Source organism: Saimiri boliviensis, chromosome 17, assembly GCF_048565385.1.
Source record: "Saimiri boliviensis isolate mSaiBol1 chromosome 17, mSaiBol1.pri, whole genome shotgun sequence".
Taxonomy (NCBI): Eukaryota; Metazoa; Chordata; class Mammalia; order Primates; family Cebidae; genus Saimiri; species Saimiri boliviensis.
The window spans coordinates 23,801,721-23,826,287 of record NC_133465.1 but is presented as its reverse complement, the minus strand read 5'-3'; the positions used below and the strand labels follow the sequence as shown (position 1 = coordinate 23,826,287).

The 24,567-nt window shown below is 57.6% G+C and overlaps 1 protein-coding gene across 6 annotated transcripts in view; it reads left to right on the top strand.

Moving 5' to 3' along the window:
• The window catches only part of ATP2A3 (ATPase sarcoplasmic/endoplasmic reticulum Ca2+ transporting 3), a 39,193-nt gene extending 15,513 nt beyond the window's left edge, over positions 1-23,680 (top strand). For 4 of the 6 annotated variants that reach the window (XM_039476466.1, XM_074388372.1, XM_074388375.1 and 1 more), the window contains exons 8-21: positions 1,138-1,602; positions 3,827-3,915; positions 4,078-4,180; positions 5,748-5,879; positions 6,627-6,752; positions 8,007-8,225; positions 8,319-8,654; positions 10,336-10,556; positions 11,769-11,971; positions 12,852-12,937; positions 17,055-17,188; positions 17,934-18,051; positions 18,531-18,648; positions 22,152-23,680. In XM_039476466.1, the coding sequence (XP_039332400.1) occupies positions 1,138-1,602; positions 3,827-3,915; positions 4,078-4,180; positions 5,748-5,879; positions 6,627-6,752; positions 8,007-8,225; positions 8,319-8,654; positions 10,336-10,556; positions 11,769-11,971; positions 12,852-12,937; positions 17,055-17,188; positions 17,934-18,051; positions 18,531-18,648; positions 22,152-22,171 (2,370 nt within the window). In that variant the 3' untranslated portion in view covers positions 22,172-23,680. The remainder of the gene's footprint in view (positions 1-1,137; positions 1,603-3,826; positions 3,916-4,077; positions 4,181-5,747; positions 5,880-6,626; positions 6,753-8,006; positions 8,226-8,318; positions 8,655-10,335; positions 10,557-11,768; positions 11,972-12,851; positions 12,938-17,054; positions 17,189-17,933; positions 18,052-18,530; positions 18,649-22,151) is intronic. The other 2 variants (XM_039476467.1, XM_074388373.1) reach the window with 1 other exon arrangement.
• The last annotated feature ends 887 nt before the right edge of the window (positions 23,681-24,567 follow it).

Genomic DNA, 24,567 nt, shown 5'->3' with positions numbered 1-24,567 from the left:
GTCCTACAGGACAGACCTCATCAATTCTTGACACTACATGCAAGTTTATAGTAATAATCATAGCTTGTGTTTACTGGGGGCTACGTGCCTGGCACTATTCTAAGCCCTTTACACATATTAGTTAATTTAATCCTTACACCAAATATTTGAAACAAGTACTCTTGTTATCCTTGTTGCCTATATTTTCCAGCAAAGTTGCCCAAGGTCACACAGCCAGTGAGCGGCAGAGCCGGGGCAAACGCAAACATCCTGGCTCTACAGCTTATCTGCTGGGAGACCCTGCTTTCTCCTGGAAGGGCAGAACTTCCCTAAGATCATCCAGCAGAAATCCTCTAGAGGAAAGTGGTCTGCCAATGTGGCGGAAGATGGCGGGAATAGTCCCCTCTCAGATAGGAAAACTGACCCACAAGGCATGGTGTCCAGGTGACCCGGCTCTTCTCAGGGAACACGATGGGCTGAGCTTTGGCGGGAGAGACCTGCCTCTGTGGCCTCAGGGAAAGTTAGCAAGTGATACTCATGGCTGCCCAGCAACAGCCTGAGACCAGCAAGGAGCATTTGGGGCCACAGGAAGGGTCAGGCCACTGAGACAACGGCCCAGGCCACCAGGCTATAAGGGGATAGAAAACCTCCTGGAAGTGAAGAGGGATCAAGAAAGTGAAACTCACCCAGAACGCTTCTTTTTTGAAACAGAGTCTCACTCTGTCACCCAGGCTGGAGTGCAGTGGAGCAGTCGTGGCTCACTGCAACCTCCGCCTCCGAGGTTCAAGTGATTCTCCCACCTCAGCCTCCCGCGTAGCTGTATTTTTAGTAGAGCGGGGTTTCACCATGTTAGTCAGGCTGGTCTCGAACTCCTGACCTCAGGTGATTCACCCGCCTCGGCCTCCCAAAGTGCTGGGACTACAGGCATGAGCCACCATGCCCGGCCAATCCCTGCCTTCTTAGAGTGGACACTATCATGGGAAGGCAGCAGTGACCCTATACATAACATAGCTACGGAAGTCTGGAAGCACTAGTGACACCCAGAAAAAGCAAGCCAGGCAGAAGGGTAAGTGGCTTACTCTGGCCTGAAGGAGTCAGGGGTCCCGGGCCCATGGTTGGCCTCTGAGCAGCTTTTTCCTCGCCTCTCCCGTGGCCCAGGGCACCAATATCGCATCGGGCAAAGCAGTGGGTGTGGCAGTGGCCATAGGCCTGCACACGGAGCTGGGCAAGATCCGGAGCCAAATGGCGGCGGTGGAGCCCGAGCGGACGCCACTGCAGCGCAAGCTGGATGAGTTTGGGCGGCAGCTGTCCCATGCCATCTCCGTGATCTGCGTGGCCGTGTGGGTCATCAATATCGGCCACTTTGCTGACCCTGCCCACGGTGGCTCCTGGCTGCGCGGTGCTGTCTATTACTTCAAGATCGCCGTGGCCCTGGCCGTGGCCGCCATCCCCGAGGGCCTCCCGGCTGTTATCACTACGTGCCTGGCACTGGGCACCCGGCGCATGGCACGAAAGAATGCCATTGTGCGAAGCCTGCCATCCGTGGAGACCCTGGGCTGCACCTCAGTCATCTGCTCTGACAAGACGGGCACGCTCACCACCAATCAGATGTCCGTCTGCCGGGTGAGTGACGGCCAGCTTGGTGTTGCTGTGCACGACTGACAGGCTGGGCTCCCTCTCTGGGTCTCTCCCCGACCTCCTTTTTGGTGAGGGATGGAGGAGAGAACTTGTGGGCTGTTCCTTGGCACAGAGCAGGTCCAGGTTTTCATGAGATGACAGGGAGGCCATCACGAACAATGGCTGGTGGCCACAATGGCTGGTGTCACTGAGGCCTGTGTGTCACTGTGGGGCCCTGGCCAGGTTGCTGACAGTCTGTGAACCTCAGTCTCATCAGAAGCCTGGCTGTGTGAGCCCTGCTAGGTAACCATAAAGGACGCAGAAGAGGCTCAAGCTCAGCCTCGGCGCAGGCGCCATGCTGGCCCAGACCTGGGTTCCATCCTGCCCCATCATGACTCTGTGCAGTCTACACCTGTCACCAGATAAGCCAGCTCCGGTAACCCGGGAAGGGCCAGGCAGGAATTATTCATTCCTGGGCACTTGATCCCACTTCCTGGGCCCGCTGCCCACACGGCCAAGGGATTCTTGCTGAGACTTCAGCAGGCCCATGGGGCAGAAGGCTCCTCCTAACCCAGCAGGTGGGTGGGTGTGGAGATGGTAAAAGTCTAGGGGTTCTCCACCCTTCCAGGTCCCCCATGGCCCCTCTGTCACCCCTGCTTCCACATCTGCCCACTGGGCTTGGAAACTCAGGCTCTGTATTCTGAGACCCTAAGGCTCTCTAGGAGCCCACCAGAGGCTGCTGTAGGGGAGGGTACTAACGAGCTTTACCGTCCTGCTAAAAGCCCTGGTAGGATTTTATTTAAACAGAGTATTTCTTAACTAGTAACAATTTTTTTTTTTTTTGGAGACAGCGTCTCATTTTGTTGTCCAGGCTGGAGTGCAGTGGCACAATCTGAGCTCTTTGTAAACCTCTGCTTCCTGGGTTCAAGCAATTCTCCTGCCTCAGCCTCCCAAGTAGCTGGGACCACAGGCGTGCACCACCACACCCCGATAATTTTTGTGTTTTAGTAGAGACAGGGTTTCACCATGTTGGCCAGGCTGGTCGGTAACTCCTGACCTCAGGTGATCCACCCACCATGGCCTCCCAAAGTGCAGGGATTACAGACCTGAGCTACCATGCCCAGCCCTAATTAAGATTTTTTTTCTTTTTTTTTTTTTGAGGCAGTCTCACTCTGTTATCAGGCTGGAGTTCAGTGGCATGATCTCGGTTCACTGCAACTGCTGTCTCCCCAGTTCAAGTGATTCTCCTGCCTCAGCCTTCTGAGTAACTGGGATTACAGGTGCACGCCACCACGCCCAGCTAATTTTCGTATTTTTAGTAGAGACGGGTTTCACCATGTTGGCGAGGATGGTCTCGATCTCTTGACTTCGTGATCTGCACTCCTTGGCCTCCCAAAGTGCAGGCATTACAGGCCTGAGTCACAGCACCCAGCCCTAATAAAGATTTTTAAAGTGCTGTGTAGGGAAGTTGTAGAGGCCTCATGTGCTGGATGCTGGGCTGTGCTTGCTGGGGGACTGCCGCAGGAGCAGGGAGAAGAGTGGGAAGGAAGGGACATGGATTATGCATCTCCTGGGCGCTGGACTGGCCATTTGCTTGAAAATGTGCAGCAAGGTCATGTCCAGAAGCAAGAACCATCTCCCCAGCAGAACTGGCCAGACAGACAGAGAAATAGCGCCCTGGGCCCAGTAAGCCTCTGTCCCTGAGGTGCACAGGTAGGGGCTGGGTGACCAGCAGGCCTGTGTCAGGGGCTCACTCTCTGACATCTCTGGGCTAGAGGGGTCTGTGCCTCAGATCAGCCTGTGGGTTTCCTCCCCCGAAGGCCAGGAACTCATATCCTTGAAGGCAAAAGAGGGATGATTTCCATGTTTCCAGGGGAGAAACGGGGGCTCAGCTGTTTGGCCAGGGGTCACACAGTGAGATGGGCAGGCTTTCTGCCTAGCTCAGGGCTCCCTCAAGCTGGCAGCTGCCCCCAGGGAATGGAAGAATCTGCCATAAATCCCTCAGAAGCCCAGCGCATTTGGACAAACTGGAGTGGGACACACCTGGGGCAGAGCAGACATCCCCACCAGAGCCTGGACCCTGCCTCCTGTTTCCTTCCCGGTGGGGACAGACGCCCAGGCCAATTCGGCTCTTAGTGGGGCAGGGAGCCTGGAGGACCCCACCCAGGGGTCAGGCTTTATTCACACTGGCCGACCCCCCCCAGCCTGAGCACACCCCTGCGCTCCCCAGATGTTCGTGGTAGCCGAGGCCGAAGCGGGCTCCTGCCTTTTGCACGAGTTCACCATCTCGGGTACCACATATACCCCCGAGGGCGAAGTGTGAGTTCGGGGCCAGGGGACGGGTGGGCGGGGCGGCCTGGGGGCGGGGCCTCGTGGGGCGGGGCCGAGGTGTCCGTGGGAGGCTCCGGGGGCGGGGCCAAGAGGCAGAGCCCGTCCCTGTGGCGGGGCCAAGTCCTCGTGGTGACCCCTCCGGCTCTGCAGGCGGCAGGAGGAGCGACCGGTGCGCTGCAGCCAATTCGATGGGCTGGTGGAGCTGGCGACCATCTGCGCCCTGTGCAATGACTCGGCGCTGGACTACAACGAGGTGGGCCCCACCCCCTTTCGTGACCTTCCTAGTATCCCGGCGACCCGGACAGACCCTCTTCCCAGCCTCAAAGCTCCCAGGGTTGGCGGCCCTTGCCCCCTGGGAGTGCCACACCCAGGGAGCCCGGTAACCCCGGCACACCCCTCTCTGCTGCCCCTCCCTTTCTTCAGACGGGCTTCAGAACCCTCCCTCTGGGGCTCCTGGGCTGTTGGGGACTGCCGTGGAAGGAGCTGAAGGGCTGGGGATACGTGGTGGGGGGAAGAGATTTGGGGAACAGGACCAAGAAAGTGTTTAAAGCAGCCAAGCGCGTTGGCTCGTGCCCATGATTCCAGCACTTTAGGAAGCTGAGGCGGTCGGATCACGAGGTCAGCGGTTCGAAACCAGCCTGACCAACATGGTGAAACCATCTCTACTAAAAATAAAAATAAAAAAAGTTAGTCGGGCGTGCTGTCGCTCGCCTGTAATCCCAGCTACTAGAGACTCTGAGGCAGGAGAATCACTTGAACCCGGGGGCTAAGGTTGCAGTGAGCAGAGATCATGCCACTGCACTCCAGCCAGGCCAACAGAATGCGACTCTGTCTCAAAAAAAAAAAAAAAAAAAAAAAAAAGTGTTTAAAGCAGAAGACACAGCCCACAGAAGGCCTACATTCAGTTAAAGCCTCTGCGACTTCAGCATTGACCACCGTTCACGTGGCTGCAGCAGTGGAAAGGGGCATACGGCAGGATGCATCTGCTCAAGGAGAGGTCTTTGGCCAGGCCCAGTCCGATCCAAGGCCAAGCTGGGGGCAGTAGAGCACCACTTGAATAGTAGAGTCACATGGTCAGATGTGCCTTTACAGATCACCGCGGCTTCTGTGTGGAGGACAGACAGACAGACCGGACCGGAGCCAGGGAGGGCTGTGTGGTCATTTAGGCCAGAGAGATGCCGGCTGAGCCCTGGCTGGAACCTCAGGGAAAGGGGAGAAGGCATGGGTCAGCGACATTTAGGAGCCGAGAATCCTGGGGCTTGGTGACTGGTTAGGTGAAAGAGAGAGGGAGGAGGCCAGGGTGGCTCCTGGTTGCTGTCCTGGCTGGGGCTGTGACTGGAGTGGCAACTACAGGGAGTGGGAGAGGTGGCTTGAGAGGCCCCCAGAGAACAAGGTTCAGCAGGCAGGGGTTGGACTTGTGGGTGAGGGGCTCAGCAAGGGATCTTGGCGGGGCGTGCGCAGGCAGTCATGAGCACGTGGAGCTGGAGGCAGGAGGCACGTGGTCGCAGGGAGAGCAGGTGGGAGGGCGGGAGCAGGCCCAGACAGCAGACACCTCAAGAAAGCTGGCAGAAAGTGGACAGAGATGCAGGCAGAGGGCAGGGAGGATGTGTGGCCGTTGATGCTGGGGCGGGAGGCTGGATGTTGGTGTCAGACACCACCCCGGCCCCAGGGCGGCAGGGCTGGGAAGGACTCACAGGCCTGCGCACAGGAGGTTACACAGAACTCCAGCAAAGGCAGCGTCGGGGCAAGGCGTGAGTGAGGCTGGGGACGCTGACTGGAGGCGGCTTGCCCCTCGCTCCCTATCCCCCGATCCTTGCCAGGCCAAGGGTGTGTACGAGAAGGTGGGAGAGGCCACGGAGACGGCTCTGACTTGCCTGGTGGAGAAGATGAACGTGTTCGACACCGACCTGCAGGCCCTGTCCCGGGTGGAGCGAGCTGGTGCCTGCAATGCGGTGAGTGGGGGTGGGGCTTCTGGGACATCTGGAGAAGGCAGAGAGGACACCGAAGGCTTTTTTTTTTTTTTTTTTTTTAATGAAAGCATTTATTATGCCCGCAAAGATAGATGCACAATATATTACACAGGAAAAACTAACAAAGACGCAGTTTTGCTCTTACTGCCCAGGCTGGAGTGCAATGGCGAGATCTCGGCTCACCGCAGCCTCCGCCTCCCAGGTTCAAGCAATTCTCCTGCCTCAGCCTCCCGAGTAGCTGGGATTACAGGCATGTGCCACCATACCCGGCTATTTTTTGTATTTTTAGTAGAGATGGGGTTTCGCTCTGTTAGCTAGGCTGGTCTCAAACTCCTGACCTCAGGTGATCCACCCACCTCAGCCTCCCAGAGCGCTGGAATTACAGGCATGAGCCACTGTGCCCAGCTGACAGTGAAGTCTTGGGAGGCTTCTAGGAGGAGGAAGGATGTCTAAACCCTAGTAAGACTTGGCTAGGGAGCAAAGCAGGGAGAAGGCTGAGTGTGGACAGGGGTTTGGAGTTGGGCTGCACACAGCGTGGTTGGGGAATGGCAACCGACTGCCATTTCTGGGGCTGGAGAGGAAAGTGGGGGCCTTGAATGGCAGAGTCAGAGGAGTATAGATGTTACCCCACAGACGGCAAGAGGCCTTCTGGGGACCAGGCAGTTGGTGGGAGAGCAGGTGAGGGTCGCTGGCTCTGTCCTTCCTGCCCTGACCTGCCTGGACCCGCAGGTCATCAAGCAGCTGGTTCGGAAGGAGTTCACCCTGGAGTTCTCCCGAGACCGGAAGTCCATGTCGGTGTACTGCACGCCCACCCGCCCCCACGCTGCCGGCCAGGGCAGCAAGATGTTTGTGAAGGTGGGGCTGCCCGTCCGGCCTGCGCCCCTGCACACCCAGGGGAACCTGGCCATCCAAGCTCCTCTGTGGGCCCGTCTCCCTGCGAATGGCAGGGTTGGGTTAGAAGCTCTCAGGAGCCCCTTTTGCCTCTAACCAGTGGGATACCCTTGGTGTTCCGTGTTTTGGAAACCGAGTCCCAGGGAGGGAAAGGAATCAGCCCCCATGCACATCACCATCTACGGCATCTCCCCTTGCTGCTCCCAGACCTGAAGCGGGACACACAGCTTGAGCTTCGCCCTGCCCGGGAGCTGTTAGCCCCTTTTGAAATCAAACGGCTTCTGTGCTGGGAGCTTCCGCCACTTTGAAAAGTTGGTGTCTGGGTGACCTTTCAGGAACAGAAGAAGCCACTGAAGGAGCTTGAGAGGCTGTTCCTAGGCCCGGGGTGAGGTCTGGGGTGAGACTTGAGGCCACTGAGGGGCCTGTCACCCCCAGACCCCTTCCCAGAACTGTCCCTGGCCACACCCTGTGTGCGGCTCTGTTTCTGGTCTCCAGCAGGGCTCAGCCCGCCTCCCTGCTGCTGAGGCTCCTACCCAGTTGGAACCAGAGTAGCGCGACCAGGGAGGCCAGGCCGGCAGGGATGCCATTCCCACCCCACCTGCAAAGCCGAAGCAAGCCAAGCCCTCCCCTACTCCTATGGGCTGGCGGGGGAGGGCTTCCCTTGGTTGGTGGCTGCACCCGCCCCAGCATCCTTCCCACCCCTGTTCCCTTTAGATTGTCTCACAGGGGGGCCCTCTTGGTTCTCGCGCTGAATTTACTTTATTTATTTTCTTACTTTTTTGAGACTGAAACTTGCTCTGTTGCCAGGCTGGAGTGCAGTGTTGTGATCTTGGCTCACTGCAACCTCTACCTCCTGGGTTCAAGCAATTCTCCTGCCTCAGCCTCCCGAGTATCTGGGACTACAGGCGTGCACCACCACACCCAGCTAATTTTTGCATTTTTAGTAGAGACGGGGTTTCACCATGTTGGCCAGGATGATCTCGATCTCTTGACCTTGTGATCCGCCCGCCTCGGCCTCCCAAAGTGCTGGGATTACAGGCGTAAGCCACCGCGCCCGGCCCTCTGAATCTTCAAAGAGTAGATTCTGGTCCCTGCCTTGTGTGTGTAGCGCTGGGTGGCCTTTCCCCTTATCTCGGTCTAGTTTCTGGAGTTTGGGCAGGAGGGAGGGGAGAGGCCTTGACTGATGTACTGCCTCCTCTCCCGCTCCCCGCCTCGCAGGGGGCTCCTGAGAGCGTGATCGAGCGCTGTAGCTCAGTCCGAGTGGGCAGCCGCACAGCACCCCTGACCGCCACCTCCAGGGAGCAGATCCTGGCAAAGATCCGGGATTGGGGCTCTGGCTCAGACACGCTGCGCTGCCTGGCGCTGGCCACCCGGGACGTGCCCCCGAGGAAGGAGGACATGGAGCTGGATGATTGCAGCAAGTTTGTGCAGTACGAGGTGGGTGCGGGGCCACTACTCCCTGCAGCAGCTGGGCAGGTGGCAGGTCAGGGATGGGCTCTGGCCCCATGTGAATCTGTCTCCTCCCTACAGACAGACCTGACCTTCGTGGGCTGCGTGGGCATGCTGGACCCGCCGAGGCCTGAGGTGGCTGGTTGCATTGCACGCTGCCGCCGGGCAGGCATCCGCGTGGTCATGATCACCGGGGATAACAAAGGCACTGCCGTGGCCATCTGCCGCAGGCTCGGCATCTTTGGGGACACGGAGGATGTGGCGGCCAAGGCCTACACGGGTCGCGAGTTTGATGACCTCAGCCCCGAGCAGCAGCGCCACGCCTGCCGCACCGCCTGCTGCTTCGCCCGCGTGGAGCCCACACACAAGTCCCGCATCGTGGAGAACCTGCAGTCCTTTAATGAGATCACCGCCATGGTGAGGGCACAGCCTGGAGCCGGGGAGAGGCCGACGAGTGGGGCCATGGGGCGCGGAAAGAGCAAGCTGGGCAGCGCTCCCCTCGGCCTCATGCTTCGCTTTCCTAATGCCTTGTTAGTATCTTATTTGTTTATTTATTGAGACAGAGTCTCTGTGGCCCAGGCTGGAGTGCAGTAGCACGATCTTGGCTCACTGCAGCCTCTGCCTTCCGGGTTCAAGCACCCGCCATCACACCCAGCTAATTTTGTAATTTTTTTTTTTTAGTAGAGACGGGGTTTCACCATGTTGGCCAGGCTGGTCTCAATTTTTTGACCTTGTGATCCACCCCCCTCAGCCTCCCAAGTGCTGGTATTACAGGCATGAGCCACCGCGCCCGGCCTTCTAACATCTTATTACAAAAAAAAATCAAATACAAAGAGAGATTTAAATAATGTTCCTCTGGGCCAGGTGCCCGGAACGCTGACCTCCAGCCTCACATAGTCCTTTTCCTTGACCTTAACCCTGACCCATGGCCCAGCCTTAATCTGCACGCCCGCCTAGACTGCAGCTGTGACCTGGTTCTTGATCCTATCTCTGACCGCTCTGCTGACTTTGCCCCTGACCTTGCTGTTGACACTCAACTTAGTCTAATTATTTGTGTGTATGTGTGATGAGGTCTCACTCTGTTGCCCGGGCTGGAGTGCAGTGGTGCAGTCATGGCTCAAGGGATCCTCCTACCTCAGTCTCCTGAGCAGCTGAGGCTATAGACATGCACCACCACGCTGCCTAATTTTTTAATTTTTTGTAGCAATGTGGTCTCCCTATGTTACTCAGGCTAGTCTTGAACTCCTGGACTCAAGCAATCCTCCTGCCTTGGCCTCCCAAAGTACTAGGATTGCAAGTATGGGTCCCCACACCCAGCCTGACCTGTTTACTTTGACCTTAACGCTGATACAGATTTCAGTCTTGACCTGGACCAAGACCCAATTCTCAGCACTGACCTTGACGCCACCCCATCCCCAATGTAATACTTTATGTTGACCTCCACTTTGACCTGGCCTTCAGTCTTGACCTTGAATGCAACTCCAGACTTAATAGCACTTGACATCACTCCTCATGTGGACCTGGACTTGGCCTCTGACTTTGACCTGACCTTCAACTTTTTTCTTTTTTTTTTTTTTGAGATGGAGTCTCACTCTGTCACCAGGCTGGAGTGCAGTAGCACCATCTCCGCTCACTGCAGCCTCCACCTCCCGACTTCAAGTGATTCTCCTGCCTTAGCCTCCTGAGTAGCTGGGCTTACAGGCTCACACCACCACACCCAGCTAATTTTTGTATTTTTAGTAGAGATGGGATTTCACCGTGTTGGCCAGGCTGGTCTCAATCTCCTGACCTCGTGGTCCGCCCGCCTCCGCCTCCGTAAGTGCTGGGATCACAGGCGTGAACCGCCCCCACCTCATCGTCTTCCCTGACCTCGTGCTCGATATTCTCACCAACTTTGTCCTTGTCTGCTCCCCGTGTCTTCCCTTAGCCCCATCCTCAGCCCGATTTCTAAGTTCATTCTAGAACCCACCACGTGTCCTGTCCAGCTGCCTGCTTCCTCCAGGACATCTCCTGAGAGCGGGGAGGGGCTGAGTTGAGAAGAGAGGAGGAGGTGGGAGGGAGGTTTCTCAGGCACAGCCCCACCTGACCTGGCCCACAGACAGGTGATGGTGTGAACGACGCTCCAGCCCTGAAGAAGGCAGAGATCGGCATCGCCATGGGCTCGGGCACGGCCGTGGCCAAGTCGGCAGCAGAGATGGTGCTGTCTGATGACAACTTTGCCTCCATCGTGGCTGCTGTGGAGGAGGGCCGGGCCATCTATAGCAACATGAAGCAGTTCATCCGCTACCTCATCTCCTCCAACGTTGGCGAGGTCGTCTGGTGAGGCCGTCTGGCGAGGTCGTCTGGTGTGCCCGAGACCGGGAAAATGCCCATTCCTGGGACGGGGTTGCAGGGATGGAGGGGCCTGTGTGCTGCCCTGGCTGGGGCCTCCCAGGGTCCCACCTCGGAGTGGACAGGGGAGGAGAGGGCATCTGGTCATTCCCCAGAGGCCCTGATGACCTATGGATCACGGTCACCCCAGCACCCAGGAGGAGCCTGCAAAGCTGCCTCTCAGCCCTCCAGCCATGAACTTCTACTTTTAGATTAGCAAGATGAGAGAAACCCCCCTTTAGGCAGCAATGTGTGTGTCCGTGTGTGAATGTATATTTGTGTGCACAGGCGTGAGTGCCTGAGTCAGGTGTGTGTGACATGTGTATGTATGCGTGTGTGCTCTCGTGCATTTTGAGCGTGAGTACGAGCAGAAGAGTTCATGCCTGTGTGTGACTGTGTGCACACTCGTACTCACGTGTGAGGATGCGTGTGGGGAATGGTGAGTATGTGTGCTGCTGGACAGGTGTAGACTCACCTCAGGGCAGAAGTGTAGGTGTTTGTGTTTGCAGGATTGTGTGGCATGTGCTAGGTTTTTGCACGTCTTGATGCTTTGGCGTGCCCTTTTCCCGCACCTCTGTGTGTGTGTGTGTGTGTGTGTGTGTACTTGGCTTCTGCTAGATCTAAAGAGCAGATATGGGGCCAGGCATGGTGGCTCAGCCTGTCATCCCAGCACTTTGGGAGGCCGAGGCAGGCAGATCACGAGGTCAAGAGAATGAGACTATCCTGGCCAACATGGTGAAACCCGTCTCTACTAAAAATACAAAAATTAGCCAAGCACAGTGGCAGGCACCTGTAATCCCAGCTACTCAGGAGGCTGAGGCAGGAGAATCGCTTGAACCTGGGAGGCAGAGGCTGCAGGGAGCCAAGATGGCACCACAGCACTCCAGCCTGGGCAGCAGAGCAAGACTCTGTCTCAAAAAAAAGAAAGAAAGAAAGAAAAAGAGCAGATATGTCCAGGATCCAGAGCTGGGACTGGGGAAGGCAGGGCTGGCCAGGCCGGAGGCAGAGCCGTGTACACACGCCGCCCTTCACATCCGAGCTAGCGGAGGGAGCAGGGGCCGCAGTGGGTGAGCTCCCAGCCTGGGGTCTGAGCAAGAGCTGGAGCCTCCATCTGGCGGGCACCGGGCCTGCCGGGGGCTAGAGCCTCTGCCTCTGTTCCAGCATCTTCCTCACGGCAATTCTGGGCCTGCCCGAAGCCTTGATCCCTGTGCAGCTGCTCTGGGTGAACCTGGTGACAGACGGCCTGCCTGCCACGGCACTGGGCTTCAACCCACCAGACCTGGACATCATGGAGAAGCTGCCCCGGAACCCCCGAGAGGCCCTCATCAGCGGCTGGCTCTTCTTCCGGTACCTGGCTATTGGAGGTGAGTGGGCCGAGCGCTCCGTGGAATTCCTAAGCTTCCCGAGAGCCTAGTATCAAGCTTGCAAGCTGCGACAGTGTGCCTCAGCCTGGCTGGGCCGGTAGAAACTGCATGGGCTTATGCAACCAAAAAGACCAGAGCATACACACCTCAGGCATGGCTGGATCTGGGTCTCTGTGTCACTGGCTCTGCCTCAGCTTCATTCTTAGGCCCGTGACCCTCATGGTGGCAGAATGGCTGCTGCAGCTCCTGCCCTTGTGCTCACTCCGTTACAACCCCAAATTCAGCAGAAAACAGAGCCTTTTGTCATACTGCTCGCTGGTAGTGTGATGAAAGTCTCAGGCCTGGGCTGGGTATGGTGGCTCACCACACCACTTTGGGAGGCTGAGGTGGGTGGATCACTTGGGGTCAGGAGTTCGAGACCAGCCTGGCCAACATGGTGAAACCCCGGCTCTACTAAAAATACAATAATTAGCCAGGCATGATGGCAGGCACGTGTAGTCCCAGCTGCTCGGGAGGCTGAGGCAGGAGAATTGTTTGAACCCTGGAGATGGAGTTGCAGTGAGCCGAGATGGTGCCATTGCACTCCAGCCTGGGCAACAGAGCAAGACTCCATCTCAAAAGAAAAAAAGCCTCAGGCCTGTTCTTATTGGCCACCTTGTGTCACCTGCTAATCTCCAGTCACTGTGGCCAAGGGTATGGCCAATGCTGATTGAACAGCGAGGGCCCAGCACGAGCCTCGAGGGTAGATGCCTGCAAACCACATGGCTTAGAGGGGGGAAAAGGGTGGCTCCCAATGGGAATTCAGGGAATCAGGAGTCAGGGAAACGGATGCCAGACACCACCCCGTTCTCTACAGCCCGTCTCCTCCCCATCCCCACAGTGTACGTAGGCCTGGCCACAGTGGCTGCCGCCACCTGGTGGTTCCTGTGTGATGCGGAGGGACCTCACGTCAACTTCTACCAGCTGGTGAGCAAGGGACGGCCAGGGAGCCCGTTGAACTTCCAGAGCGCCTGGGTGGCCTGCAGCGTCCTCCCCCACTCACTATGCACGTGTGGACATCCCCACCCAGGGAGTCACGTTCACAGCCTACTGGAAACCCAGAAACACCAGCACAGCCTCCCAAGCCAACAGGCTGCTGCTCATCCCAGTCAGTTAGGAGGGGCGAGGGGCCTGACTGCCAGACCTGTCTTACCTTTATCAGGGAAACCCTAAAATGTTGAGGCTCCAGAGGAATGGGCCCCTAAATGGTGGGACTTTAGGCAAAGGGTCAAACTGAGGAGATCAAGAATGGAGGGGAGGGCCGGGCGAGGGGGCGCACGCCTGTCATCCCAGCACTTTGGGAGGCCGAGGCGGGCGGATCACCTGAGATCAGGAGTTCAAGACCAGCCTGACCAACATGCTGAAACCCTGCCTCTACTAAAAATACAAAAATTAGCTGGGCGTAGTCCAGGTGCCTCTGTCCTAGCTACTCAAGAGGCTGAGGCACGTGGGAGGCGGCAGTTGAAGTGAGCCAAGATCACATCACTGCACTCCAGCCTGGGAGACTGAGCGAGACTCCGTCTCAAGAAAAAAAGAAAAAAAAAAAGAATGAAGGGGAGGAGGCTGGGCACTGTAGCTCATGCTTGTAATCCTAGTGCTTTGGGAGGCCAAGGTAGGCGGATCACTTGAGCCCAGGAGTTTGAGACCAGCCTGGGCAACATAATGAGACCCCATCTCTACCAAAAAAAAAAGAAAAGTAAGAATCAGGTGGGGTGATGTGTGCCTGAAGCCTCCCAGGAGGCTGAGGTAGGAGGATCAGTTGAGCCCAGGAGTTCACAGCTGAACTGAGCCTTGATCGCATCACGGCACTTCAGCCTCAGTGACAGAGCAAGACCCTGTCTCTAAAAATAAAAGAACACAGGGCCAGCACTGTGGCTTGTGCCTGTAATTAATCCCAGCACATTGGGAGGCTGAGGCAGGTGGATCACCTGAGGCCAGGAGTTTGAGACCAGCCTGACCAACATGTGGAAACACCGTCTCTACTAAAAACACAAAAATTAGCTGGGCATGGTGGTGTGTGCCTGTAGTCCCAGCCACTCGAGAGGCTGAGGCAGGAGAATCGCTTGAACCCGGGAGGAGGTTGCAGTAAGCCGAGATCGCGCCACTGCACTCCAGCCTGAGAGACAGAGTGAGACTCCATCTCAGTAGTAATAATAATAATAAAAGAACTGACTGTGTGCTTGACACAAATTACTAGGAACGTGGCAGTGACTGAGCAGGCCAAGTCTTGGCAAAGAGCTTTCATATGTAAATATCAATTAAGTTAATAAAACCCAAAGGAGGCGGGGTGCGGTGGCTCACACCTGTAATCTCAGCGCTGTGGGAGGCAGAGGCAGGTAGATCACTCGAGGTCAGGAGTTCGAGACCAGCCTGGCCAACAGGGTGAAACCCTGTCTCTACTAAAAATACAAAAATTAGCCAGGCATGGTGGCAGGCGCCTGTAATCCCAGCTGCTTGGGAGGCTGAGGTGGGAGAATCGCTTGAACCTGGGTGGCGGGGGTTGCAGTGAGCTGAGATCGAACCAGTGCACTCCAGCCTAGGCGATAGAGCAAGACTCAGTCTCAAAAACAAAAGTTAAAAAGGTGGGGGGCCTTGCAGGATACAGGGAATAGGAACTAGGCAGGCGAAGGGGAGTGGGCCGAGCAGTGGCCTCACCTGTAGAAATGGGGCCCCCCAGGGTTTTCTGATGTGCCGAGGCGGGTGGATCACTGGAGCCCAGACCGAAGTTCCAGCCCTGCACACCTTCTCATGAATAATTCCAGAGGCTGCAGCTGAGACCTGTGATGTATATGGCAGGTGCTCACTGGCGAAATCCAGAAGGTCTGCACCGCTGGCTTATGGCAAGGGCAACAGACCCATTGAAACTTTTTTTTTTTTTTTTGAGACAGAGTTTTACTCTTGTCGCCCAGGCTGGAGTGCAATGGTGCGATCTTGGCTCATCGCAACCTCCGCCTCCCGGGTTAAAGCGATGCTCCCACCTCAGCCTCCTGAGTAGTTGGAATTACAGGCAGCTGCCATCATGGCCAACTAACTTTTGGATTTTTAGTAGAGATGGGGTTTCACCATGTTGGCCGGACTGGTCTTGAACTCCTGACCTCAGGTGATCCGCCTGCCTCGGAATCCCAAACTGCTGGGATTACAGGCTTGAGCCACCACGCCTGACCAAAACATCCTGACATAATCCCATTGGTATTGTCTTCCGTGTGTAGATGTGGAAGCGTATAAGCATTCGCATGCCCGGGTGCGAGGTGTGTGTCCCTGTGTGTGTGCACACACGTATGCATAAGCCACAGTGATCTGGCGGGGTGGGACCCGACAGCGGTGGCACAGTTGGCAGGAGGATTTGGTCCTCTTGGTCACTGGGTAGGGAGGGTCAGGTTCAAAGTTCAGGTCATTTTCTCTTCTCTATGATCACCACCAAATATAAACATGAGGCCGGGCGCGGCGGCTCACGCCTGTAATACCGGCACTTCGGGAGGCGGAGGTGGGTAGATCACTTGAGCCCAAGAGTTTGAGAGCACAGCAGCCTGGGCAACATGGCCAAACCCTGTCTCTACTAAAAATACAAAAATTACCCAGGTGCAGTGGCTCAGGCCTGTAGTCTCAGCTACTTGGGAGGCCGAGGTGGGAGAATCACCTGAGCCCAGGAAGTCGAGGCTACGTTGAGTTGAGATTGTGCCCTTGCACGGCAGCCTGGGCAACGGACGTCAGACCCTGTCTCAGAAACAAAAATCAAAAACAACAGAACGTGCGCTTGCTCCAAATGCTGGAGCTTGAGTTTTGGAGAAATGTCCACTATTAAGAGATTATCAGATTCTTTATCTCTTTGTTAAAATAAGAAATCTAGCCACGCTTCTTTTCCTTCCTGCACGAGAGAGAAGCAAAGACACCCGGAGTAGCCTTATCTGCATTTGTGCAGTGTGGGAAGACAGACGTGTTTACGGGACCGAGAGTAGATCAGACAGCCGGGCATTTTACAGGTTTTTCTTTGAGGATTATGTTCATAGCACATGGCCCCAGTTTCTAATGTAAAAGATCTCTGTGTTCAGATTAGACTCCCAAGAGCAGGTCTGTATTTTTGGAGAATAAGCCGGTTAACGGTTGGAAACATTCACCCTCATCCCCATGATATGAAAGAACAGACACGTTCCCCGGATGCCCTCAGTTCAGCCTCTTATCTCAGCAGATTCTGCGAACCCTGGGGTTACAGAGGCAAAAGCAACTTCCTTTATTGACCCTAATGGCTTCTTGTTAATTACAGAGAAGATACCTGTCAAGGCTCCCCTTGCCATTCATTAGTTCCTTCAGTGGCAGAAATGGAGTGAGGTATGAGGTGTAAATGGAATCTTTTTTGTTTGTTTTTGAGACAGAGTTTCGCTCTTGTTGCCCAGGCTGGAGTGCAATGGCGCGATCTTGGCTCACGGCAACCTCCACTTCCGGTGTTCAAGGAATTCTCCTGCCTCAGCCTCCCAAGTATCTGGGATTACAGGCGTGCGCCACTACTCCTGGCTAGTTTTTATATATTTAGTAGAGACAGGGTTTCACCATGTTGGCCAGGCTGGTCTCCAACTCCTGACCTCAGGTGATCCACCTGCCTGGATCTCCCAAGTGCTGGGATTACAGGCGTGAGCCCCCAAGCCTGGCTGTAAATGGAATCTCAGTAACAGTGATCAGGGCCTGTGTCCCACACAGGTGAAATTCGTTCACGCATGGTTTTGTTGGTTGATTTTCACACGCATTTCCTTATTCCATGGTCTCCAGGGTCCCGCCAGCCTCCCCAGGCTAACACCACATGTTCCTCCGATCACTGCCCCACTGCTCCAGAACCGCCTGCCTTTCCCACTCTGTGCCTTCCTTCTCCCTAGCACGGTGCAGCGCCCCCAACCCTGAGCCCCTTCCGGGATCCCTGGCCCACTCCATGGCAACGTTTTGTGGGCTGGTTGTGCCCAGGCGTGGGCCAAGGGCAGGGTGAGGCTTCCCTCCTCCCACCCAGCAGCCCCACGCCTGACTTGCCACTCTCTCTGACCCGCCACGGTGCCCTCAGAGGAACTTCCTGAAGTGCTCCGAGGACAATCCACTCTTTGCCGGCATCGACTGTGAGGTGTTCGAGTCCCGCTTCCCCACCACCATGGCCTTGTCCGTGCTTGTGACCATTGAAATGTGCAATGCCCTCAACAGGTGGGCTGGGCGCAGGGCCTGGAGCTGGGGCTGAGGAGTGGGGAGCTGAGGGTTGGGGGTTCCAGCATTGGTGTCTGAGGGGCAGGGTCCAGGATTGGAGTCTGGGGTCAAGGGGTTCGGGTTGGGGTCTGATGTTTGGGGGGTGGTCAGGGTTGCGGTCAGAGGTTCAAGGGGGTTCAAGATTGGCGTCCAGAGGTCAAGAGGGTCCAGGGTTGAGGTTTAGGGCTCAGGGAGGCCCAGGATTGGAGTCTGGGGTCAAGGGGTTCTGGTTGGGATCTGATGTTTGGGGGGTTCAGGATTGTGATCAGAGGGTTAAGGGTCCAGGACTGGGGTTCCAGGGTCAAGGAGTCCATGACTGAGGTCGGAGTCAGAGGGGTCCAGGACTGAGGTCTGGGCCCAAGTAGGGTCCAGGATTAGGATCTGGGGGTCGGGGCATCCAAGACTAAGATCCAAAGGTCCTGAGACCGGGATTGGGTTATAAGGGTCAGAGGGGCCCAGGGGGATTCTGAGAGTGCCTGGGGGCCAGGACTGGGGTCTAGAGGACAAAGAGGGCTGAGACTAGGGTCTGAAGAAATAGAGAGGCCAGGATTAGGTCTGAGGGAGGGAGAAAGGGGTCCCAAGCTCCTGACAGGCCCTGGTGGGCCGAGCAGGCAGCAGTGACAGGCCGCTGGAGAAGTGGCCAGGCTCCTCCCACGGGGTGGGTGCCCACGGCAGGGCCTAAGGAGAGCACCCCATGCCTTGGCAGCGTCTCGGAGAACCAGTCTCTGCTGCGGATGCCGCCCTGGATGAACCCCTGGCTGCTGGCGGCTGTGGCCATGTCCATGGCCCTGCACTTTCTCATCCTGCTCGTGCCGCCACTGCCCGTGAGTTACCCCGCCCGCCCCACTGCCCTGCTCCCCGGACATCACAGGACCTGGGCTGGTCGCTGGGCCTCTCCGGGCCCCTCTGCAATGGAAGCCACCTGGAGGAGAGAGTGGTGAGGGGTCTGGCCAGCCACCGCCTCCAGATGTGGCCTCACTGTCAGGAGCTCCCAGACTTGGGGGACAGAGAGGGGAAATCCTCTTGCTGAGGGGACCATACAAGGCTGGGCTGGGAGGAAGGATGATACCTTTGCCGGGTAGAATCCTTCCGCCTCCCCACAGGGTGGGTGGGGGCTGGCCCAGCAGGCAAGGGCGGGGGGCCTTCAGGCAGAGGAAACCCGGTGGACGAAGATTTAGGGGCTGCATCCAGGGAGTTCTTAGGCATGCTCACGAGGAGTCCATCAGAGTCCCAGAGGGTAAGGGACAGCCCGGGAACGGGACAGTGCTTCCTTCAGCCAAACCTCCCTTCCCCGCCCCGCCAGCTCGTTTTCCAGGTGACACCACTGAGTGGGCGCCAGTGGGTGGTGGTGCTGCAGATCTCGTTGCCTGTCATCCTGCTGGACGAGGCGCTCAAGTACCTGTCCCGGAAGCACGTGGACGGTGAGTAGAGGCCCTGCCCCGCCTGCCGCCCGCTTCCCTCCAGCCTGCCCCGCACCTGCCTCTACTCCTGGGCTGCCATGGACGCTGTGGGTGCAGCAGGCAGAGCCTCTCCATCTGCACGTGGTAGGAAGGGCATTTCTGGATCCCCAAGCGGAGGGTGTGAAGGGGCTCTGCTGGCTGGGACCCAAGGTGTCTGCAGGGTCCGGCACTACAGGGGTCCTGGGCTCACTGGGCCAACAACGGGAGCACCCCTCGGCCACACAACCTGTCTTCACCTGCCACCCGCTGCGTGGCCAGGGCCCCTCTTCTGGGCCTCGGCCTCTGACCCCTCTGCACTGGCCTGTCTTTATCCAGGCATTCTGGGGACAGTCTCGCAGGCCTGGAGTAGGCAGCCATGACCACCTCTTGGACCCCAGACCACACTGGGTTGGCCTCTTTGGTGTCACCTTGTGGGTGGGGCGAGGGGAGCATTCTTTGTTTCCGAGCTTACAGCTCTGGGTCTGTCCTGACCCCAGAGTGGAGAGGACAGGGTAGCCGGTGTGGGGGTGGGAAGAAGTGGGCAGGGACATGGGGTCCCTCCACCTGCCTCTGCCAGGTGGGCTCTAAGAGTGGGTGATTCTGAACCTCCAAGGGCCGGGGACCCGGCTCCGTCTCACCATCAGGGCTGCTTAGGGAGGGCAGAAGCCAGGGTGAGCTCCCGTTCCTGGGCACGTGCACAGAGCCAGTGGCCATGTGGCAGGACTGCAGAGCAGGGGCCTAGCTTGGGCTGGGCAGTGGCTGAGGCCTGCGTGGGGGCAGCTGGGTCGTTGAGGACCACCTCTGGCAGAAATGTGCCCCAGGGGAGGGAGTGGGGGGCTATAAATAGATCACACGTCTGACCATCATTCCCTAGGGGCTGAGCAAGGGAGCTGGCCTGTCCGGGGAGTGGCCAGACTCCTGGCGGGGCTCACTCGAGGGTGCAGGTGGGCACCCAGCTATTGGAGCTCGAGGGTGGCGGGAGGCTGAGCCAGGCCATTCTGCCTCCTGCGTGGTACTTTCTGGCCAGTGTTCTGTGGCACCCTTGGGAGATGTGGGGAAGGGAGCACACCTGACCCCGGAAACGCCCATCCAGGGGGGCCCGAGGCTTCCCAGCGCTGGCCACTGGCCAGAGCACCCGGATGGCCTGCCAGGAAATCCTCCAGCCGTTATTGGCCACATGCACTCACCTGCAAAGCGAGGTGTCCTGAGGACGTGGCAGCTCCGGGGGCTCCTGTGTCTTCCTCGGGAGATTTCCCAGATGGCCACAACTACCTAGGAGCTTGGCAGGTTTTCCTGAGAAAATGTAAAAGTGAGAAAATGCTGCCCATAGCTAAAAGGTCTCAGCCAGTGGGGAAAAGCCGGTGGCTCAGATGTCTTTCTTTGCACGTTGGCTGCTGGATGGTGGAGGATTCCTGGGCCTGAAGACGGGGAGGGCCCTGGCTGGGTGGGACAGGCTAGGAGGGCTGGGAGGGAGAGATTCCTGCTGGGCCAGGAGGTAGGGGGAGTTTCTCCAGGCTTTGAGGTTAAAGCAGCGTTTGGAAAGAATGGGTTTGAACCTGGTGGAACAGGATTGGGTGAGCACAGATGCGCTCAGAGTGCAGGGCAGATGGGTGAGGCCTGGGGGTGGCAAGGGCCTTCAGTGCCAAGGTAGAAATCCTGGACACTTTCCTCAGGGCAGTGGGGGAGCACGGAAGGGGTGTAAGCATGGGGGGGACTGTGTCATCCATGGAGGGCAGGCAAGAAGGGGTGAGACTAACCGGGGCCGGGCGCGGTGGCTCACCCCTGTAATCCCAGCACTTTGGGAGGCCAAGGCGGGCGGATCACCTGAGGTCAGGAGTTCAAGACCAGCCTGGCCAACATGAGGAAACCCCCTCTCTACTAAAAATACAAAAATTAGCCGAGTGTGGTGGCACATGCTTGTAATCCCAGCTACTGAGGAGGCTGAGGCAGGAGAATACCTTGAACCCGGGAGATGGAGGCTGCGGTGTACTCCAGACTGTGCGAGAATCCATCTCAAAAAAAAAAAAGAAAAAAGAAAAGAGGGGGTGACACTAAGAGCAGGAGGTGGGCAAGCGGCATTATCGGATCTGGGGAGGAGGCAGAGCTCTGGCCCTGGGAGCTGTCCCAGGCAGCACCCCCACCTCCGCCTCCCCGAGAGGCTGACCGTGGTACCTGTGAAGTTTGGCTTGGAAAGGTGGTGCCTGGATCCTGGAGGACAGACACAGGCTGGGTACCTGCGGCTCCATCTGAGGGGTGGAGTGGAGGCACCCCGAGGAATGTGCTCGCTGGAAGCCCAGCCGGCCCTGCCCAGCACGGCTGCGGTCCCTGGGGCCTCCTAAAGCCAGACAGGGCGGGGGTGAGAGAGGGACCCTTGACGCTCCCAAGCCAGCTGGGTGGCCTTTTAGGGAAGTTTTTCTAAAGCCTGATGCTGTGGCTGCCCCGTGATTTATGTCCTTTACAAGGGATGTGTCCTGGGGAGAGTCATGGCTCCTGGGTCAGCCCTGGGGGCTGGGCAGGGTTCTCCTGGCACACCTCCTGGCTCTGCCCAGGTGTGGCTGAGCAGCTGTCAGGGGAGGCCTGGGGGCTGGGCTGTGCGTGGGTGGTTGGAGATCTGGGAGGTCCCCGTTACAGGCTGGCTTAAACTTTTCCCTGAGGACAGTGAGGAGCCATGACATGGGGTGTTGGGACTGGATTTCAGCTTTGGCTTGATGTTAGGTGCAGAGGAATGATGGGATGGAAAGACTGGGGCTGGGGCCAGAGCGGGAGGCCTTGAGACCTTGTGGGGAGCGGAAGAGATCAGCTGGCGCATTTTGGGTGAATCAGGCCTGGGTGTGAGAGCTGGCCAAGAGAAACAGGGCCGACCCTGGTTCTGAATCTTGCGATGACGGGTGGCGGTTCCCCAGACTTAAAACCAGGAGAGTGCTTACTGGGGGTTTGGAGGTGTTCATGGAGCAGTGGAGTGAAGGAGGCATGGGGGACGTTGGGGGAATGTGTCCCGCAGAGCAGGATCCTGGCTGCAGCTCAGGGGGTCTGGAGTGATGGAGGCCATGGGAGCCTGGGGCTGTTCTAGAGAGGTGGAGGATGGAAGGGGCTGGGTGGGGCCGGCCGGAAGGAACCCGCCTGGCTGTGTGCCCTTACACATACATCTTTTTTTTTTTTTTTTTTTTTGAGATGGAGTCTCGCTCTGTCGCCCAGGCTGCAGTGCAGTGGCGCGATCTCAGCTCACTGCAATCTCCGCCTCCCGGGTTCGAGCGATTCTCCTGCCTCAGCCTCCAAGTAGCTGGGATTACAGGCTCACACCACCATGCCTGGCTAACTTTTGTATTTTTAGTAGAGATGGGGTTTCATCATCTTGGCCAGGCCGGTCTCAAAATCCTGACCTCGTGATCCGCCAGCCTCGGCCTCCCAAAGTGCTGGGATTACAGGTGTGAGCCACCGCGCCTGGTACGCATACATTTTAACACGCTCTTGGGTTTTTCTTCCAGAAGAAAAGAACCAGAAGTGAGTGCTGGGAACAGAGTGGAGTCTCCGGGGTGCACCTCAGACTGATGGTACCCAAGCATTGGCCTCTGCCCCCGCCGCTGCCACCACGCTCGCCCACTTGCCCACTGGGCCCCACCGGATAAACCACAGGCCTGAGGCCAGAACGGTCATCTCCGGCCCCGTCCTGGGGTCTCCGTCCTCACTTCCTTCTGCCCTGCAGGCTCTGTAATTTCTGTCCCTTGGACTCTCCTGGGAAGTTCCCTGCTCTGATGCTGTAGCCCAGGAGCTGCAGGCTGGAGGCGGGGGCAGCCAGGAAGCCGGAGCTGGCAGCAGACCCAGAGATCCGGGGTCCCTCCACCCCCAAATCACGAGCCCGTCTGGAGCTTGCTCCCCCTCACTTAGAAGCTGGATGTTCACTTAGTGACTGGTACCTCTGCACTGACGAGGACTCCTGGGGGTCCTTCTTCCTGCTCTGACCTCTCCCTTGCGCCTGGTCTGGGGCCGGGTCAGCCACGGGGGATCAGGAGGGGCCATCTGGGCCCAGCTGTGCACAGCGAGGGTGGGCAGTCCCCACCACTTGGCTTTGCTTCCACAAAGTCGGCTCCTGAGAGCTTGGGGCTGTTTCTGTTTATATGTGCAGGGCCCAGGGGGTGAAGGGTCAGCAGAGACACAAGGACCCAGGAGGGGGCGGAGCAAAGATGCTTTTCCTGGGAGGCAGCCTGGAGGGACTGTCTCAGCCCCCCTCGCTTCCCGGACTCAGGGTTCCCTGTTCTGAGCACATAAGGCATTCGGATTCTCACTGTCGCCCGCTGTGCCACGCAGAGGTCAAACTCCCCACCCACGTCCCTGGCACCGGAGACCCCAGACAGCCTCGAGTCCCTGACAGAGGTGCCCTTCCACCCAGGCCACCGTCTGCACAGCTGGCGCCTCCGAGCCTGGTGGGCTCTCCTGGATGCTTGGTCTCAGTCCTTGCCCCCTGCCCACGACAGCCCTGAGCCGAAAGGATACCACTAAGGATGACTAATTCCCCACGGGTACTTGCTCTTCCTCCCTCCCTCCTGGTGTAGCGCGTCAGGACAGATGACAGGAAGGTGCCATTTGATGGACAGAATTTTTCTCTTAAGTCGGCTCTTGCTACTTAGGCAAAAACTCGCTAGGTGTGGTAGGAAACAGTGTCAGGCACTGCCCCGAGCCTCGCCTGTCCTAGAGAGGGTGCAAAGTGATGATAGTGTGTGTAAATCAAGACTCACATCCCTTTCCTAGTCCCCCAAAGCTGCCCAGCCTGCCTTGCAGACCAGTGGGCTCCGTGTTCTGTGGCTCCCCCTTCCCACGCCTCCCCCCTCCTCTCTCTCGCAGGTTCTGGGGGGCCAGTGAGAGAAACGCAGTGGGGGAGGCAGGGCATCTGGTGCCTGCAGAGATTCTCTGCTCTTCTCCTGGGGGGAGGTGAGGAGGTGCTAGCAAGAGGAGGGCCCTGTACCCACCTGCTGATGTGCTGTTTGGTAGAGAAATAAAGGTTGTGTGTCTGGGGCAATGGAGGACCCTCAGCGTCTGTTTCCTGGGGAGTATTCCCACCTGCTCCACCTATGCCCTACCACCTGCCCACACCCACTCCAGCAAACGCTGAGCGAAGGGCTGGGGTTCACACGTCACCAGGATTGTTCTCTGGCCTCCAAGACAAGACTCTGAGAGCCACACTCGAGTGGCAGGCACAGCGCCTGTAGACCCTCCCGGCTTCGGGATGCTTGATCCTCAGGGAACGGAGTTGGCAATTTGTGCACGAGTTCAAAGGCCTTTTATTTTATGTTATTTATGTATTTGAGACAGAGTCTTGCTCTGTCACCCAGGCTGGAGTGCTGTGGTGCAATCTCGGCTCACTGCAACCTCCGACTCGCGAGTAGCTGCCTCGCCTCTGGAGTTGCCAGGAAGGCGCATGCCACCACAGCTGGCTCATTTTTTGTATTTTTAGTAGAGATGGGGTTTCGTCACGGTGGCCAGGCTGGTCTGGAACTCCTGACCTCAAGGGATCCGCCCACTGTGACATCCCAAAGTGCCAGGATTACAGGCGTGAGCCACCGTGCCCAGCCCCTTTTATGCATTTTATGATCTACATGTCACCACGGAGGAAACTGAGGCTGGGAGTGTTCCCTGGTTGGGCCTGGTGCAGGGCTGGGCCTGGAGCCTGAGCCTCGGGGGCCCCTTGCGTCACACAGAGGAGCCTCAGCCCTATCTCTTCTGCCGGTCCCACAACCCTCTTGCTCTATTTCCCTCCCTCCGCGAACTCCAGGATCCCATCCACTTCTGGCCCTTCCAAGCCCAGCTCAAATGCACCTGGCACCTGCCACCTCCCCAGGCTTCCCTCAGCCCACAGTGCCCCCAGGGCATCTTCGAGTCTGCTTGGGGTGAGCCGTCTTGCTCCGG